Source organism: Rhincodon typus, chromosome 22 (genome assembly GCF_021869965.1).
Source record: "Rhincodon typus isolate 14 chromosome 22, sRhiTyp1.1, whole genome shotgun sequence".
Classification (NCBI taxonomy): Eukaryota; Metazoa; Chordata; class Chondrichthyes; order Orectolobiformes; family Rhincodontidae; genus Rhincodon; species Rhincodon typus.
In genome coordinates this window covers 25,429,611-25,450,013 of record NC_063353.1, presented here as the reverse complement: position 1 = coordinate 25,450,013, position 20,403 = coordinate 25,429,611, and the positions used below count along the sequence as shown (strand labels likewise).

At 40.1% G+C, this 20,403-nt stretch overlaps 1 protein-coding gene across 1 annotated transcript; it reads right to left on the bottom strand.

Annotated features, from left to right (window-relative positions):
* Positions 1–16: 16 nt before the first annotated feature.
* Positions 17–9,524, bottom strand: LOC109927230. The gene is made up of 3 exons (XM_020527190.2): positions 9,463–9,524; positions 4,501–4,729; positions 17–2,751 (listed from the first exon to the last, which is right to left on the bottom strand). Exons 2-3 carry the CDS (start codon positions 4,573–4,575, stop codon positions 1,537–1,539), a joined length of 1,290 nt encoding a protein of 429 aa, XP_020382779.1. The 5' UTR covers positions 4,576–4,729; positions 9,463–9,524; the 3' UTR covers positions 17–1,536.
* Positions 9,525–20,403: the final 10,879 nt, after the last annotated feature.

Here is a 20,403-nt window from a genome sequence, read left to right as displayed (position 1 = left end):
GCAACATCCTAAAATAAAAGTCTATTTGCTCCAGCTCCCATTATTAATGGATCCTTGAAAACAAATCCAGAATCCGGATCCACAACTTCGTCAAAGACGTGTGCCATTCTTTGTGTGTCAAGTTTCCCTGAAGTCCATCTAATATTTTGAAGACACATAGTGTTTACAAACAGACTGACAAGGGTAAAAACATTATCTCTGCCCACATTCAGTGGCAGAGTAATAAAGGATCTCTGCATAAAGCTAAGGTTGGATCTTCTCAATTAAGTGAATAGAAAACTTCGACTGTGTGAGGTTAAAAGATATTTCCACGCATTATGTAAAATTGTTGTCTTTGTCCATACTTCATGGACCTGAAGACTACCTTAAGAAAGATTTACAATTTACAAGTGTGAGCTAAATATTCCAAAAGAGCACATTTATTCTCATCCCCATCCCTCAACCCCACAAAAAAGATGTTCAACACAATACACTATGAGAATTAGGTTTCTATTGAAAGTAAAACTAACAAGTAACCTTTTCATAACATTTTAAATTTATTATAAAATAAGTGACAATGTGTCATTTCTGAGAAATAAATATAACTTAGAGCAACATTTTAGATCAAAAGATGTTGCCAATAAAACAGGGTAATTTACAGGATCCATTTTTCATTTAGGATTCAGTACAAGTAACAACTAAACAACTGATCATATTCACTATAACAAGTCATTTTGTTGGCTCATTATAAATGAATCAGAAAATATCAAAATGAAACATTTCTTCTCAAAAAGGCAATAGCTCATTATGAATTTCTAATGCATGATCTGTGTGTTTTAGAATGTCACTTAGTTTTACGGATTAAGGAGTTTAACTGCAGAAATTGGAGGCATCTAATTGAGAAAGAAGTGAAAGAAATCCTAATGTAAATGCAACTCAAACAAGCTTGGCGCTTTTAACACAAAGTTTGATTTAAAGGTCAACAGCTAGAAAGGAAAGATCATAAAATAATCAGAGGGTTTATTTAGCTAAAGAATTGTAGAAAGACATTTGCAGTTATTCAAGTAAATGTTAAATAATTCCTACGCTTTCTCAAAATAAAAAGCTTTGGAATTAAAAGGTAGTTACTAACCATTTTTACATGTGAACAAGCAGTGATAAACCCTATGGAACAAGCCATGGACATGGGTAACCCTTGGTTTTGAGTCTGTCTCTGCAAATTCAGTCAGGGCACACCCTGCAGGCAATATCAGGTAGTGTTTGGAAAAGCAGCTAAGAGACAGTATCAGTTTTGGGTCTTACATAGCTTGTAGCACCCATGAACTTGACAGCTAAAACCAGACCTACACCTGAAACTGTGTCATTGCTAGGTCTATTGACCATGATGCAGCAGTAATCCTCAATAGTGAGACAGCTGACTTTAGTGCAGTTGCAGTTCTTAACTTAATTAGTTTGGTTGAAGTTTGAAAGTTTAATTTCCATCGATATTGCTTTCTTCAGTTTCTTTTACCAGATATAAACCGACTATTTTTTGACTCAATGTCGTCAAAGCAAAAATTAGTCTTTCGGTCCATTTCTTCGGGGATGCTTCTTGGAATCGGTTAAGTGTTCATCAATGGTAACCCACTGACCCTGCTCATTTTTAACAAGAACACCTAAGCAGCGAACACCATCTCCTCTACTGCGCTTCGGAATGGTTTGACCCATAATGCTTTCCAGCATCTTGCTATTCGATAGGCTTATACAGTACAGTTGAAAGTCATTTATCACATCTTTAGTGTAATATTTGAGAATTTCCTCCTTTGGAATCAAGGGAACACATTCTTCTTTGTGACCATGCTTCCAATGGTACTTCTGACAAACTTTACTGCAGTAATATGTAAGCCGACAGCGTTCACAAGAGCGAAAGTGACAGTCCAAATCTTCCAGTTCATTACAATTAGGAGAAGAGCATATAGTCGGGAATGTTTCTGGCAATTTGGTTTCAATATCAGATATTGTGGATATATACCTTGTTTTAGGATTATAATGCACGTAAGGGTTTTTCTTGTATTCTTCAGGATTCTCCACTGCCAGCATGGCTTTTTTAGCAACATGCACTCCTGCCATTTCATATTCATTTTCCTGTGACAAGTACCAGATAATCTGGGGGAAGGAGGACCTGTCCCAGGTTTGCTTACAAATTGGAATGTGATAATGCTCTGCCAGGACCAGCCATGCTTTAACAAGCAACCCAAGGTTCAACCTTTGATCAGACATTTTCCAAGCTACTTCTATGCAGTTAAAGATCTGCAATTGGCAAAGATATTTTATATCATCTTCATTGCACAAAACAAGGCAATTATAAAGTATTTTCAAGCATTCCTGCCAGATGAAATAGCGTAAATGAGTAATTTCACCATCGAAAACAAGCATGATGCCAATATTTGTAACAATTCTGTATCGTTTATCCCACATTCGTCTGACACAAGGCATGTAACAAGATATTCGACGCAAGAAGCCTAAAGCTTGAAAAAATGTAGAATGCGAGTGAATCAACTTCATGCTGCCTTCAGCAAAGCATTCATCCACCAGCTCAGACCATGCAATTTCGGCAAAGCGCTGCAAGAAAACATGTGCTTCTGGGGGACAGTCTTCAGCTCCATTAATAGAGATTTTCTCAAACAAATTTGACATGATCGTGTGTAGTTCTGACTGGGCCTCATAGGTGTCTTGTAAAATGAGTCTCATTATCCGTTTAATTAAATTGTCAGTGGAGTCTCCAATCAGCATCTAAAAGATATCACAAACATAAAGCTTTAAAAACAAAAATGTTAAATCTGAGAACATCAGTAAGGTAAAGGGAGAAAAATAAGTGTTTCCAATCAACTTTTCTGTCCTAGTGAAAATGTACATCATGTGCCTTTTTAGCAGCTGATTACTAAGAACCTCGGGTTTCTAAAGATCTTTTTGTAGGACAACATCTCATCAAGTAACAGCACAATGCAACAACCGAGTTACATTTTTCATAAATTTAAAAACAAATCCACAAAATTCAAATTCTCAAACCAGGGATAACAGACCTCTAAGCATACTTAGGAATTTTCCAGGGGTTTGTACATTAGTTGAGAGTAAGTGAATAAGCAGTGGCTAGACAAAGGCTTATTGCAAGCGAGGGGGCAAGGGGGAAGCGCGGCGCCATATATGCAACAGCTCAGAGGGATACCCATACGGAGGATCGCTGGGATTGGCAGAAAAATACCAGGCGAATCCACTGTTAACAAGATTGATGGTGGATGCTAGTTAAGTTCAACCTTCTTCAAGCATAGCAAGTTCTTTAAAAAAAACTTCAGTACAGGTACTCTGTACTACTAAAATTCAAAGAAAAGGCACCAAATTATGTTTCCCAAGGTATCATAAATACTGCAGAACTGTGTGTGGTCCAGGTTTGATTTGAAAATGAACAAACAACACAAGCTGCAAGAAACATAAAGTGGAACTGAAAAGCAGAGAAGTTGAATTTACATTTCAACTTGGTGAGACCACAAGTATCATGCCAGGTTCTGCTCCTCCTCTTACAAAGAAAATATAAAGGCACTGGAGAAGATATAAGAATACTTGCAATCAACAGAAATGAGCAATTCCAACTATCAGGAAAGACTGAATATGCTGGATTCTTTTTTCCTAGGAAATAAAGATTGAGGTGTGATCTAATACAGTGGTGTGCTTTAAACTTCTGGATATATTTTGGATGTTCAGATGTTTCTATTTATGGGTGAGACTAAAACAGTATTTTAAGATAATAAACTTAATAGGAAATACAGGAGAAACATATTTACTCAAAGGTAGGGAACTCACAATCACAAATAATTGAAGCAAATTATCTAGCTGTTTTAAAAAGAAAGCTAGATAAGAACATGAAGGAGAAAGGAACAGAAATATGTGTTTCATGGATGAGACAATATAAAGTGATAGGGTCATATGGAGCATAAGCACAGACATGAACAAGTTCTGTTGAAGAACTATCTCTGTGCTATAAATACTTTGCAATTTTATGTAACAAGCTGAAAACCATGTACAGAATATCTATATTGGCAATTCATTAAATGGAGAAAAAGGAAAGGCTTGCTTGTACATATATTTTCTGATCAACCTGCTCAGGCATATTGTTACACATCTCTGAAGCAGGTGGGACTTGAACCTGGGTGTCCTGGCTCAGAGGTAGGGACAATACCACTGTGCCAGAAGCACTCTTTGAAGACTTTGTTTTATAAGCAGGTTCCAGAGCACTTTCCGATCACTTTTGCAGTGCAGTCACTGCCGTGGTGTAGTTATCCATGGGAAGTGTTATTGTCTAGAGCAGTAACAGTGTTCTCTGTCAATGGTACTGAATGTACCTGGACTTGTCAGACAGGGAAAGCTGTTTGTATCAAACACTGAGAGTAGGCCGCTCCTGCTGAACCAGCTCTGGGTTAGTGTTACAGCAGACCCAGGCCTCTCACAAACCACCTTCCTCCACTTCCCACCGGGACCCTCACTCACCTCCAGCTGCTGTTTGTAAGGGACTCCACTCCCTCTCCGGGGTAGAGCCGGCTTCTTCCCAGCTGCCGCCATCATCTTCCCCGGAGGCGGAGCCTGAGACCTGCAGCCCCGAGACCTCCGGGTCCTGCTGCCACCTTCAGGACGGGAGGAACAGTCACACCGCCAGCTCCCCCCGCAAACACAGTCAGCGCCTATTCCCAAACTAACCAAACACTGCAGATACTGGACTCTGCGATAAAGAAAGAAAGTGCTGAAAACAATTCTGAGGAAAGATCAACCGTTAATTTTCACCGACTGAACATTTCTCATAGTTTCTGTTTACATTGCAGTTGTCCACACCATCGTTTACCACACCAAGGAAAAGTAAGCTATGTCTTTACAAGAGTAAAGTCCCTAAGTAGTAAAAACTTACTTTTAAAATATCCCCTGTAAAATTTAGAATCATTACAATGATTGATTTTGATTTCCTCTAATCCATTCCCCTCCAGTTTTAATCTTTGCTTCTTTCCTTCCTAAAGGTAGTAATTCGTTTTAGTTCCACAGTCACCAATACATCAGTTATAACAAGGGCAGTTTTATCTTCTAATCAAACAAAAGCAAAATACTGCAGAAACTGGTAATGTGAGCTATAACTGTTTCAAACAGATGGTCTAACAAGCTAATGAAACAAAGATTCTTTCTTCCACTGTCCAATCTTTATGAATTGAATGGAAAAACTTAACTCCAAGAAACAAACTACTTACACTGGAATTTCATGATCAATGTTCCAGATTCTCTGGGACACTTGAGGGTGTAACTCCTGATCACTTATCAGCAGTGTTCAGTTGGCAGAGCCCTAATTTCCCATGACCACATGGACCAGATTACTTAGTCTTCCCAACAGAAAATAGACCTACCTCACCTTGTGGCATCTCGAACTTGAGGGCAAAAGTCAAGGCAGTCTGACTAGGTCTCCCAATGTTGCTTTCTTGATCCACTGCCAGCTCATGGTGGTTTAACCCATATCAATGACTTCAGATTGCCAGATTTGTGACTTGGGTACCTTGGTGCTGTGAATCACCAGCTGTAGATTTCTGCTGCTGCTCCTGTTGTCTCCTCTCATTCAGATTTCTGGTCTCCGAAGTGTCCCTAACTCACGCTGTGCGCTCCGGGTTCCAATGCAGCCAGCCAAGAACATGAGCATGGCTCATAGTCTGACTGGGCTGAATGAAATCTATAGATATCTTCTTGACTAATTAAAGCTGCTTTTCCTTTTTTGAGATGAGTGGCTGAGGTGAACCCATATGTGACTCTGTGCCACAGGATTGGGATGGTCAGAAGCCCAATGGTGAAACATTGCCAATTTGCTGCCTGGCTTCTGCAGAGAATTGGGCTGTGGATGTTACCATTTGCTTAAGGCATGGATATTGCATCAGCCATAGTCTTCTCTAAAGTGGAAATGGCGGGTTACTGTTCACGGTCAGTCTTCTGAGAGCCTCGGTGCTTCCCTTTACCCTTGCTGGGACTTTCTTTTCTCGTGAAGGAGGAGGAGTTAAGTTGCACTGGTTGGGCCAGGCTCATTTGCCCAAATCTGTTACAATTCCAGCTTGTCCTTTCAGTATCTCTTCAATGTGCTCTGCCACAAGGCATACTGTGGAGATAAGACAGTAAGGACTGGATCTGTTGTATAGCAATCTGATCCATGTACCTCTTCATCCTGAGGTCTACATCCTCAACCATGCTGACTGTCACCTCGCTTCTTTCCTTGTCTACAGAGTCCAGTCTTCCCAGATGATGTAATCAAGTGTTCCAAAGAAAGACAGTCAAATTCATTACTGCTAAGTCTCTCAACTTCATCCTCAACACTTTAGCAGGACAGCTTTTCAGCTGCATTGGTTTGATGGAGGAATTCAGAAAGATGGTGTGGTTAAACAACTTCAACTCCAGAGATACAGAGACCAGGTCCTCTCTTTTTGTACTCCTGAACCCTTTGTTCAGCTATGGCAGGCTAATGCTGTACCTAAACATCCATGCTAGCCCTCAAAGATCTACTGCTGACTTCTTTGTATATTCATTCCTCTCACTAGTGTTTCCAGTGAACTTTCCACACAGAAGCCTCATCACAAACACCAACTGCTCCTTCATGTTGAGGCCCCAGAAGTCATGACCAGATGCACATTCTTGATCCAGTCATCAGCCACTAGATGGTTGGATGTCTCTGGTCTTCCCTAAAATCTGTCCAGCTTGGCATGCAGAATAGCTGTATTGGGATACAGCTTTGGTACTCTGCTTTGTTGAAAGACGGCACACAGGAAGTTGCTTCCTGGCCACTATTTTGACTTTCAGCTTCATCCTGCAAAAGCCTGGGCACTTGCTAGAGCTGCAGCTACTTTGGGCTCCCTTGCTGACAGGGCTAGTTCCAGTTCTCTCACACTCCACTGCAGCTCAGTTAGGCACCTCACCATTTCATCCGCCATAACTTAATGCCTGTGTTGTACCTGAGAAGCTGTGAATGGTAAAAGCACTGCGCATTCATCAGCAAAGATTTCCACTTCTGACCTTAAATTGGCGGGAAGATTATTGAGGGAGCAACTGGAGACGTGTGGGTAAGGGACACTAGCCTGACAAATTCCTGCAGTGGCGTCACACTGTGAATACAGTGGGATGAATGGCCTCTTTCTGTGCAATGTCTTTCCTATGATTCTATGTCTAGGGGCTAAGACAATCGGCCTCTAACAAACACAAGCATCTTCATTTGTACCAGATGTACCTCTAATGAGTGGACACTATGCCCCTGATTCCTATTGACTGCAAATTTGCTATGGCTCCTTGCTGTCAAAGTCAGTTAATTCAGTTCTTTTGTGTTTGAATCAAAGCTGTAAAGATGTCTGGATTTGAATGGCCCGAAATGAACACAAACTGAGCATCAGCAAGCAGGCTGGTGCAGAGTGAGTACCACTTGATAACACTATCATTGACACATTCCTTAATTTTGCAGATGATTGAGAGGAGACTGACGGGACAGTAATTGGCCAGATTGCATTTGTCCTGATTTTTGTGCAAAGGAAATGCCCAGGCAATTTTCTACCTTGTTTGATGGATACCAGTGATGTAGGTGGGAGAGACCAAATGTATTAAGATTGATACAGAGATAGTAGGAACTGCCGATGCTGGAGAATCTGAGATAACAAGGTGTAGAGCTGGGTGAACACAGCAGGCCAAGCAGCATCAAAATCTTTTTCTGAAGAAGGGTCTCGACCCGAAACGTCAGCTTTCCTGCTCCTCTGATGCTGCTTGGCCTGCTGTGTTCATCCAGCTCTACACCTTGTTATCTCATTATTAAGATTGATTTTTGTTTTTGCCTTCGGCGCATTATGTATAATGTGGGCAGAACTTAAGTGGGAAAATCAGGTGGGACATTTGTGTGCTAGGATCAGAGCCTGCCTGCCTGACCTTTTCTTTCCATGAGTTTAAATGGAATGAGAAAACCAGAAAGGCTCCGATGCCTCCCTAAATTTCACCTAGCAACAATGTCTACCAATGTTCAGATCATGTGTTCCAAGGAGAAGTGACAAGGCATTTAAGTAGATAAAGCTGAAAACCTTTCACATGATCCTCAAGCTACCTCCAGCAAGCTTCCACCTTCACATCCATGTAGGTAGATGACAGATTTCCCAGAAAGTTCCCAGAATGGGTGACCCTTTGCAGAACACCTCCAGTCTGTGTGCAAGCATGACCCTGAATTTCCCTTAGCCAGTTATTTTAACACAGCATCCTGCTTGCATGCCCACTGTTCTGTCCCTAGCGTGCTGCAGTATTCCAGTGAATCACAGCGCAAACTGGAGGAACAACATCTCATCACAGCCTTCTGGGCTTAATATTGAGTTCAACACTTTCAAATTGCGAACCAACTCCAATTTCTTCCAGTCCTTTCAGCTTTGCTTGTTACATTCTCTGTCACCATGTCCTCTCTCCCCTCTCCCCACCCCAGTGGGACTGTTTGTTCTTTCAAGTCTGGCAGTTAGACACACCATTGTTCTGCCATTCTCACATTCTGATCACTTAACCTGAACTGTCTACATCTTTTCTCCACTAGCACTCTACAACCTACCATCCCGCACCGTTCTGCCCCAACTGTAGCATATATGTTGCCCCCTCCATGCTTTACTTCAGCTCTGATAAAGAGTCATCTAAACTCGAAATGTTAGCTTGCTCTCCCTCCATGGAGAGGAAGTTCTGAGGAAGGGTCAGCAGACCCGGAACATTAACTCGGATTTCTCTTCAGAGATACTGTCAGACCTGCTGAACTTTTCCAGCAACTTCTGTTTTTGTCTCTCTCCATGGATGCTGTCTGACCTGCTGTGATCTCCAGCATTTGTCGTTTACAATACAGATTCCAGCATCTGCAGTAATTTGCTCCTAATCACCCTCTTTGTTGCCCCTCCTGTAGACAAACCTCCAAGGTCTGATCATTGTAGCTTTGTTAACAATGCTCATTGAAACCACACAGGCAGCCACTGGGGGTTTGGCCAGCAAAATCTTGTCTCCATTCTTAGAAAACACTGGTGTTTTGTAAGTACAATTGCCAGCTGATCTGCTTGTGTATCGGATCTCTTGTGAGTTCAAGGCTTCCCAGGTGAATAGTTGGGAAAGGCTTGTCCCATAAAACCTAACAGCCTACGCACCTACAGCCCAGTTTTGGTAGAATTATAAAATCGCATTTTGTTCAATAGTTTACTGTAATACATGATGATTTTATACTGCAATGTGAGATGGTGGTTCTTAATATCCATTCATTTTTGAGACATATACTTACACAATTCTTTTTTATACAAATGAATATTAACAGCTAATGGCAAAATTTCATTGTTTTAACCAGATAACCATTCAAAGTATCTAACATGTTGGTGTCAAAGTGGCTGATCAGTTGAATGCTTTGCTGAAACTGTTGAGAGTTTGGTTTTGCTTTAACATTTCTACTACCTGACAAGGTTGTGTGATTCTGGTGCCCACGTCTTATCACTGAAGATCAGTCGCCGACTACAGGCAGTAGACAAAAAGAGCCCTAGAAGTAGATAAGATAATCACATTTACTTTTCTATGTATATACAAATAATTCTTACCTACCTATCGTTTAACTTGATGCAAGTTTTAAGTGTAATGCTTCGGTGCTGGGAAATCTCTGTGGAGCCATGTTTTACTGAATGTGGTGTTGGCAATGCCAAGGGACAGTATTGTAACTTTCAAGCTGCTTTTGGGATTTCTTATCTGCAATTAACTTCAGCAAAAATTGAGAAATAGTGACAAATTTTCATGTGAATATTTTACCAGATATGTTCCACATGTACTTTCAGAAACTGCTGTTCTGTCAGTTCTATCAGTGTCTGACTGTACCAGTTAGAGTATATTAAAATGACCAGAATCATGAGCATGTAATTTTAGTAGAAGGGAACTTGACCCTCCTCACTAAAGTTGCTTTTGCAATGGCACTGCTTTAGTTCATATTCCCAGTAGTTATCCTGCTAACTCCAGTAATGTCATCCTGGCAGCAGACTCTCAGGTCTGTGCAAAGCTAGGCCAATGAGCCTGCCACTGGGATAAAAGCTATATTTTGGATTGTAAACAATGACAGCCTTTCACACATCAGCCTGCAGGAATTTAAACTGAAGCAGTTTATAGATAATTTCTAACCAACTAGGTTAGGGATGGTATTACACACTTCTGGAGCAGGTGAAATTTGAACCCAGGTCTCTTGGCTCAGAGGTAGGGAATGCTATCACAGCACCACAGGGGTGCCACGGTGGCACGGTGGCTCAGTGGTTAGCACTGCTGCCTCACAGCACCAGGGACCTGGGTTCAATTCCAGCCTCGGGCAACTGTCTGTGTGGAGTTTGCACATTCTCCCTGTGTCTCTGTGGATTTCCTCTGGGTACTCCAGTTTCCTCCCACAGTCCAAAGCTGTGCAGGCTAGGTGAATTGGCCATGCTAAATTGCCTGTAGTGTTCACAGATATGTAGATTAGGTGGATTACAGAGGGCTGGGATGCTTTGAGGTTCAGTGTAGACTTGTTGGGCCAAAGGGCCTGTTTCCCACTGTGGGGATTCTATAATAAAAGCCACTCAGATTACAATATTGCACTATTACTTGCCCCAGTGGGATTAACTGTTGACTCACGGGTCTTGACATAGAAGATAGGAGCAGGAGGAGGCCATTTGGCCCTTCAAGCCTGCTCTGCCATTCTTCATGATCATAGCTGATCACCCAACTCAATAGCCTAATCCTGCTTTGATCCCATTCGCCCCAAGTACTAGTCACCTCTTGAATACATTCAATGTTTTGGCATCAACTGCTTCCTGTGATAATGAATTCCACAGACTCACCACTCTTTGGGTGAAGAAATGTCTCCTCATCTCCATCCTAAATTGTCTACTCCGAATCCTCATACTGTGACCTCTGGTTCTGGACAAAACCACCATCAGGAACATCTATCCTGTCCAGTCCTGTTAGAATTTTATAAGTTCCTATGAGATTCTCCCTCATTTGTCTGACCTCTTGCAAAAACAATCCCAACCTAGTCAATCTCTCCTCATACATCAGACCCGCCTTCCCCAGAGTCAGCCTGGTAAACCTTCGCTGCACTCTCTCGAGAGCAAGAGCATCCTTCCTCAAAAAAGAAGACCAAAACTGCACGCAATATTCCAGCTGTGGCTTCACCAAGGCCCTGCATAACTGTAACAACAAATCCCTGCTCCTGTTCTCAAAACCTTTTGCAATGAATGCCAACACAAATCAGTTGCCAATTGCAATGTGAAAGTAAAATTGCTGTGATCTTCTAAAGCAGTAGTTAGGAGGGACATGTTTCATTTCTCCCTAGTTCTTCGTGGTTGTTGACTTTAGCAAATTCCAGCAGAATTACTTTGCTTTTGCAACAAATTCTGTGTCAGAAGATGCACACAATACACAATATAAAAGATACTGTGAGTAATGTAAATATTAAAACTTTTCAAGAAGGATATGATTCAAACTGTCCATTGGTTGAATTCCCTTATCTTTGTGTCAAATATTTCATCAATTTGCAGTGTTGATAGTCGAGCTTTGTGCAGTTGTGTGTTCCAGGATGGGTACTAAAAGCATTCTTGGATTTTTTTTTAAATTTTCTATGTGCAGCTTGTCTAACACCCCATACTGAATAAACTGAAGTTTCTTCTGTCTAAATATTGGGAAGTCCAAAGCCATCATCTTCAGATTCTGCAATAGATTCCATTTTCTGAATACCAACTCCATTCCCTCTTCCTGGCAACTGTCTGAGACTTAAGTTGTTCAGAATCTAGGTTTCATATTTAACATTAATGTAAGCTTCACTAGCACCAAAACCTTCCGCTCAGGACCAAAACATTGCCTCACTTGGCTCTGCCTCTGTTCATCTGCTGCTGAAACATTACAGGCTGAGTCTTAGCAGTAATCAGCAAAATATAATTTTTGGCAAGTTTCATGATGGGTTTCTCTCTGCAAGGCCTGAAAGTTTTCTAAATTACAATAAGAGTATATATTTAGTAGCGTAAATTGGATGGGTTGGGGAAACGGTGCATGAATATTATTCTCTCACAAGATGCATGCGGATGCGTCTTCTGGTTTTTTTGGATGTCTATGTCAAGTTTTTTTTTAAAAATGCATGCCTAAAGTACTTAATATGATGAATTGTAACTATATGTGGGACAGAGAGAAATGTCTTCTGAAAGTCTGAGCTGCATACTTGAACACAACAATGTTTGAAAGCACATCTGTACTTAAATGTCAGGTGCGTCATCAGAATAAATTTATTGATGAACACTTTTTTTATACTGCTGCCCAGAATAATCATGGCAGGTAAACTCACTTGTACTGAAAATGAAAAACGCTGGAGCAGGTCAGGCAGCATCCATGGACAGAAAGCAAGCTAACGTTTCAAGTCTGGATGACTTTTCATCAGACCTAACGTTGTTTGAGATTAACACTGTTTACACTATTAGCCACAGGGATTGTACTCGGTAATTTCAAGTGCTTTAAAAGTTTAATACTGTTGTTATTCTGTCACAGGAGCATGATATCCACTGGCTGTGTCCCCACAATAACAAACTGGTTCCCTTATTTCGACAGTAGAACTGTAAGCACACTTTTCTGATTCTAAGAAAATAGTGTCAATGCTTCAGTGACATATGCATTAGGATGTACTATGCTAATGTTCTTTCATACACCAAATTTGTGCGGTACTTTTTTTTTATTCATTAATTGGTTGAGGCATCACTGGCTAGATCAGCATTCATTACGCTTCCCAAATTCCCAGAAGGCAGTAAACCTCAGTTTGGTCTGGAGTCATGTGTAGGCCAGACCAGGTAAAGATGGCGACTTTCCTCCCTAAAGGACATTAGTGTACTAGATGGGTTTTTCCAACAAATGACAATGAATTCATGGTCATTATTAGACTCTTAATTCCAGATTTTTTTAATTTAATTCAAATTCCTCCATCTGCTGTGGTCGGACTTGAACCTGGGGTCCCAGAACAATACCTGGGTATCTGGATTAACAGTCCAGAGATAATGCCACTAGACCATTGCTTCACCTGCTTGTGTGTGTATCATTGTGCTGATTAATTAGTGTTAGACTACCATACTTTTTAAAATTTATACTTGAGATATGGATGACACCAGCAAAGTGTCATTTGTTACCTATCCTTAGTTGCTCTGAGGACACAAAGCAACATTACACGACATGACACTGGAGTTCAGACTGTGTAGTCCAATTTGAATAAAGCAAACAGGACTTTTTCCTATTCCCTGAACAACAGGCAGGTTTCATTATAATAATCCCAAAGCTTTATTATCATTATTTCTTGTGCCAGCCATAAAGTAGCACAATTACTGAGTTCAACTTCACAATCTATTACAGTAGAAATTGGATTCATGACCTCCAAGTTCTTACTCCAGAACCATGGCCACCAGATGAAATTCACATTTATTAAGCAGGTAATATTTCCAGCAGTGTAAAGGCTCACACTTACTTTCATTCTCCTGGTGTGTTCACTAATCTTTTCCTGGCACACCATCCACCTGCTCCTATTGTTGGCACCAACCACGTCTTTCAAAATCTGCCGTAATCTTCGTAAAGTCTGACCTTGATGGAGGAAAAGGCATTCCTGCAAAATACTGCTTAGTAGCCTCATAGTTCAAAGCAGATTGACATGATGCAATCCTTCCTCCTTTCTGACTTCCTGATGGTAACTTTCTTTTTCCATGCCACTGCCACTTTAAAAATAATCCATTGCTGAATAGTTGGACAGTCGGCTGCAAATTTTAAACTTCTAAAATACTCACTGAGGCTCAGACTACGGCATTTCCTCCACAGGCTCTGTCAAGTTCTCAAAATGAACCAGCAGCTGAGTAAATTTTAAAGGCTGTCAGTGTTATCATTTCCTGTGCCCGCGTGACTATATTTAACTGGAGGCCTAACCCCTAACAATAAACATGTACAATATGAAAACACACGCTGACAGGGAATCAGGATACATGAACTGACATCAAACACAACAAAACTTTGATGCCCTAATCAGGTGTAGTGTTCAGTTCCATGGACATCATATGAGAAAACTGGTCCTTTACTGTTTAGTGAGCTCTCATGAAGAATGGTCACTTTGGTGAATTTTTGGAGACTTTCATCAAACATATCATAACTATTGTGCAAGTCAAAGCTCTAAAGGAATAAGAGAAAGGAAATGTAAAATGTAACTATCTCATAGTATTAAGAAACCCTTGCCTCAACCATCTACAAATGTTGTGTTCAATTGTCTAAAAACTATACGGAGACACTTATCTACTAGAATTCAATCAGCCTGACCATTGCTGGTTTTGTAGGTGGAACCCAGTTACTATATATTCCATTATTTTCCTTTTGTAAAGTCTGAAAGCAAACCAGAAAAAGAAACAATTTGACTTTAGTCAATCTTGGATTATTTTGATCTGTGGACCAAACAACTTTTATCTAGTTTCATCCCTTACCTTGGAACTTCCCAAGAGTCTTTCATCTGAGTCAATATTTTGTTTGCAAGTATGTCTTTACTTAATTTTACTTTATTTAAACAAGAAGACATTAGGATGTGCCAAACAATCCAGTAATGACAGTGTCTTCTGGTCATAGAAGACCTCGAGTCTATCAGCTGACATGGAGTTATGTCTCTCACAATAGTCGAGCATGGGGGTAGAGTGGTGACATTACTGTAAAGAGGCAGGTAGCCAGAGCAACCACCCACATGGGCCACATCCAACCTGGACATACGGATGCCCGTCTTACTTAGACACAAGAGCAAACTTGCAAGGATATCCTATGTAGAGTCATTCAACATGGAAACAAACCCTTCGGTCCAACTCAGATGCGCCACCCAGACATCCCAATCTGATCTAGTTCCATTTGCCAGCATTTGACCCATACCCTCTTAACCCTTCCTATTCACATACCCATTCACACACAAATGTTGTAATTGTACCAGCCTCCACCGCTTCGTCTGGCAGCTTGTTTTCTTCACGCTGCGTGGTTAAAGATCAGATTAGGGGAGGCAGTGGCCTAGTGGTGTTAACACTGGACTGTTAATCCAGAGACCCGGATACCATTCTGAGGACCCGGGTTCAAATCGTGGCAGATGGTGGAATTTGAATTCAATAAAAATATCTGGAATTAAGAATCTAATGATGACCATGAATTGATTGTAAGGAAACACCCACCTGGTTCACTAATGTCCTTGAGGGAAGGAAACTGCCATCCTTACCTGGTCTGGCCTACATGTGACTCCAGAGCCAGCAATGTGGTTGACTCTGGGCAATTAGGATGGGCAACAAATGCTGGCCTAGCCAGCGACATCCTCATCTTCTTAATGAAGAAAGAAGAGGCACGGGACTGAATTTAAGCCCAAAGTTGAGGGGCAGGTTCTTCAAAAATGGAACAGGGGCTACAACTCTGATGCTCTGTAAAAATGTGATTCCTTAATCTTTTAAAATAAAACAGAAAATGCAGGAGTACTGAGTTGCTCTGGTAGAATCTGTGGACAAAGAAATAAAGTAAATGTTATCATTACCTTTTTTTTCTTTCTTTGAATGGATGCTGCCAGACCTGCTGAGTAATTCCTGCAGTTCCTTTTTCTATTTCAGATTTCCAGCATTAACAGTATTTTGCCCTTAGACGTTCTGGATTGTTTCTACCTATAATTACAAGGTCCATAAATGTTTGCTAATTATTTCAATTGTAGGGAATTTTGCTCTACAAATTTCATGTTTGTAATTAAGCAAATTCTGAAGCCCAACACTGACCATTGCAAAATCTGTCAGATTTTGAATGAAGATTTGTTCAAATTTGGATTGTTACCTATGTACTCAATGAAAATCTAGAAATAGAAATCACGTTATTAATTTATCTTTGAAACTCAAGTACTTTTTTCAAACTATATTTTATAAAAATGGCATGAAAGCAAGATTGTAATATTGTAATAATTCTCTTTGACCATTATTTGTATTGTCATACTTTCCAAGCTGATTGACTAGGTAACTCAAGGCAGCTATCAGTATGTAACCCTAAAAAAGAGAAAAAAAATCAGGAGTGTTTCTGTAATCCATCCCAGTTTCAGAGATTTGTTGGTAGTGTGTGCATGAATAGCTCGCTCAGTGGTTCAGTGTTTGAATGCACTGTTTTGTTCAATGATTTAGACTAGATGTCTGGTTTAACCTAATGTGTGAATTATGCTAAGTATGCCATGACCCATCTGACTCTTTATTACTTTCAGTAAAATTCTCTTTAAAATCCTTATGAATTATCAAGTTTTTGTTCATCTGTTGTAAATAGTTACTTGCTATTTGTCCTTTTTCTTCAGTTAGGTAATCATAGGGCAATTTTAACATTAAAAACACAGCATAAAATTATAATTTCATAGGAATTCTGAGAGAATCGTAACTGAAGAGAAATAGTCAACCTCTAACAGATATGTATCTACTAACCATTCATGGAAATGAAACAAACATGATGAACTCATTGGTGCTGTATCTTAGATAGTAGGAACTGCAGATGCTGGAGAATCCGAGACAACAAGGTGCAAGGCTGGATGAACACAGCAGGCCAAGCAGCATCATAGGAGCAGAGAGGCTGACGTTTCGGGCCTAGACCCTTCATCAGAAAAGGGGGAGGGGAAGGGGGTTTTGAAATAAATAGGGAGAGAGTGGGAGGCGGATAGAAGAGGGATGGAGGAGAGGATAGGTGGAGAAGAAACAAACAGGTCGAAGAGGCGGGGATGGGGCCAGGAAAGGTGAGTGTAGGTAGGGAGTTAGGAAGGGGATAGGTCAGTCCAGGGAGGACGGACAGGTCAAGGGGGCGGGATGAGGTTGGTCGGTAGGAGATGGAGGTGCGGCTTGAGGTGGGAGGAGGGGATAGGTGGGAGGAAGAACAGGTTAGGGAGGCAGGGACGAGCTGGACTGGTTTTGGGATGCGGTGGGGGGAGGGGAGATTTTGAAACTTGTGAAATCCACATTGATACCATTGGGCTGCAGGGTTCCCAAGCGGAATATGAGTTGCTGTTCCTGCAACCTTCGGGTGGCATCGTTGTGGCACTGCAGGAGGCCCAGGATGGACATGTCGTCTGAGGAATGGGAGGGGGAGTTGAAATGGTTCGCGACTGGGAGGTGCAGTTGTTTGTTGCGAACCGAGCGTAGGTGTTCTGCAAAGCGGTCCCCGAGTCTCCGCTTGGTTTCCCCGATGTAGAGGAAGCTGGAGATCGCAGAGAAGTAGATGTGGCAGGGAGCTATGGAAGCTCAGTTATTAAGTAAGTTCAATACAGAGATGTATAGATTTTTAGTTAGATATCAAGAGATATGGGAAGAGATGGATGATCAGCCATGATCTAGAATGGTGTAGCAAGTTTAAGGGCCTGAATGGCCTACTCATCCTCCCATGTTCCTATGTGTCTGACAGGACTAATAATACACCTTAAACATAATTTGATAAAATTATAAAGAGATCATTTCAATTTTTCAGCAAACAAACTCTTACAAAAATTATAATAGTGAAATTTCAAAATAATCCCTTCATTTATAATTTCCATTTAACATTTTATCAAACATCCTGAGTTGGATGGGTGCAGAAAGGCATGACAGTTACAGTACCTGAATGTGAAGAATTTGCAAGACAGATAAGGAAGGAATAGGACTAACTAATGTTTATTGCACTTAATGAAGTGTGAATAATTTAGGTATTCATAAATAATTAATCAGACCTGCCTCTGCATTGCCTCATCTCTTCAATGAAATCATGCATGCATGACCTGTGTCTGTTGGTCAGGTGTCTGCCTGCCAGTCCAGGCACTGGACGACTTAATCATTATGCTATTTTAATGAATTAGAGAATATGTATGAGAACCGTCAGGTATAATTTAATGACAAAGATCTTTTACCATTACTTTTCCTAAACGTTAAAATATATGAACTATGACAATATAGCTGTGGAAGGCCACTTTGAGTTTTGCATTTTTACATTCTGAGTAGCAGATTATTTGCATTACCTTTACTTGTCTAGTGAACTTCTGGGTCAGAATATTCTTGAACTTCAACTCAATATAAGAAGAAATACTGAGGATGTGTTATATTGTCAGAATGGCAGTCCTTTTGATGAAATGTTAAACAAAGTCCCACTTAAGTATTTCACTGGTTCAGGCAGACAGTAAAGTTTGCATGTCACTGTTTAAAGAAGAATAGAGAATTCTTCTGACATAAAAGGCAATAATGCATTCAAAAGAATAACACACTTGTTCACTCTACATATGCTGGATGACCAGGCGGTAGTTATAGCTTAAGAGATAACAAGGTGTAGAGCTGGATGAACACAGCAGGCCAAGCAGCATCATAGGAGCAGGAAGGCTTCCTAAGCTCTACACCTTGTTTTCTCAGATTTTCTAGTGTCTGCAGTTCCTACTATCTCTGAGGCAGTTATAGCTTTTCTATTGTTGTAGATCTAATTTCAATTCTTTGTCAAAGCTAAGTTACCATGTCTCAGGTAAAACTGTGTCTGACACATTAAAACAAAACATGTTATGGCTTTTACCTCAGGACAGAATTCCAGCAGCAGAATTGCAAATCTAGTTTTTCATGAGTGTGCAGTTCTGGGAATGGAATAAGGGAGCTGGATTTAGCAGTACAAGCACTTACACACCAGTCTTTTGAGACCTCAATTATACAAACTTCAGCATAAAGTACATCAATTGACCTCAATGCTCTTGAGCAAAAAAGAATGATCAGTCTGAGGTTCTTCAGAAAGGTTTGTATTAGGACATTAAATTAAAATGGATCAAGTTCAACTTTAATTCCCTTTGTCTCCAAGTAATTGACTGACATCAGCTGAGTAGGTTAACATATTAAGAAAGGCGACTTGGAAAATAATTACCATTCATATAATGGAATATCTCAGCAGAACTCAAAGTAAATTAGCAAAATTCCAGAAAAAGAACTTTATATTTTATTGACTCAGAGTTATATCAAGCCACACATATTTGTGAATATTACTAAACTAAGGGCTCTCTATTATCTTTTTGGGTTACCTGTTTATTTGTACTTGGAACTTTAGTGACGTAAAATTAAAAGTTTATAAATCACATACATTGATCAAACACATTATACTTGTGACAGAAAGCTTCATTTGTAACGTTCAGTAAAAATTAAGGATCATAATTCTATGCATGAATTGAAAATAGATTAAATCCTTTCTTAACATTAAGGACAGATTTGTGTTAAAATATACTGAATATTCAGATATTGGATGCTGCATGAGAGTACAAAATAAAACAATAATGCACATCAATGTTTAGTTACTAACTTTGGCACAATTATAACAACAATTCAATCATTTGTTAAAATGCAATTAATTTGTGACTTTAACAAACGATTGAATTGTAAATTAATTGCAATTAATTGATTGATTAAATTAGTTTGTGGAACATGTTAAATCAATCGTGAAACTTTATTTCAAAATTACTGAGGTGCTGAATGTAGGTTGGCCTATTCTTCAATCTTATCGACCATTGGCATGAAGCTTCCTGATATTCCTGTGATAAAATATTTCTATGATCTATCTGTGAATTTATAAAATTTTAGTTTACTTCAGTACAAGTCCCCCAAAAAAGTATATGTTCTTCTGGCGGAAGTTGGGAAACAAAATCATTCGAATATTCAGATTTACCGTGTACTTTGTTAAACCTGTGAGTGTCTATCATTTATTTCTCCCTGAAATGTTACGGTCCTTTAGCGAGATTTGAGATTGAACAAGTTTTATCTTCAATTTTCCACCTTTTCATACCTTTAGCTGGGATTCCAGACGTCACAGTCATCAAGGGCCAGAACCATGTCTCCAGATAATGTGCTGAAGACAAGAGACTGGAGACAATTAGCCCTGGCAGAAATTTCCTCACTTGGTTAATTCATTCTTTTGTTTCATTTCTCACGTTTGGCATTTGTCAAAGCACAACAGAGACAAGGGGTTGCTGGAGTCTGCCTGTCTACTGAAAACTATGCGCAGCATCCTAAAAGTCGAACTTGGAACTGTGTAAATCTGAGATTTGCTTTTAATATTAAGTACAATCCAGAGACACCTTGCAAGTGAAACAAAGAAAATGCAGTAAACCTCAGGGCACTGAGCCGCTCCATGTGAATCGCTGCAGTCTGAAAAGGTGCTGTGTTTATAATCTCCGCCTCCACTATAGTCGCAACGATTATTTAAATAGAGAATAGAGTCAGGGGCTTATCTGAAGTATTTTGACAGTTTGTTGATAATTGATAAAACAGATCACTACAGATATAAATACTGCCACAAACGCTGGAGCAAAGAAAAAAGAAATCTGCAGTTTACTTTTGCGCTCACATCTCAGAG

Excerpts from the sequence above, each read along its gene's own strand:
- LOC109927230 (XM_020527190.2), bottom strand. The coding sequence starts at position 4,575 with ATGATGGCGGCAGCTGGGAAGAAGCCGGCTCTACCCCGGAGAGGGAGT. Across the intron at positions 2,752-4,500 it reads CTTACAAACAGCAGCTGGAG|ATGCTGATTGGAGACTCCAC; the intron begins GTGAGTGAGGGT and ends GATATCTTTTAG.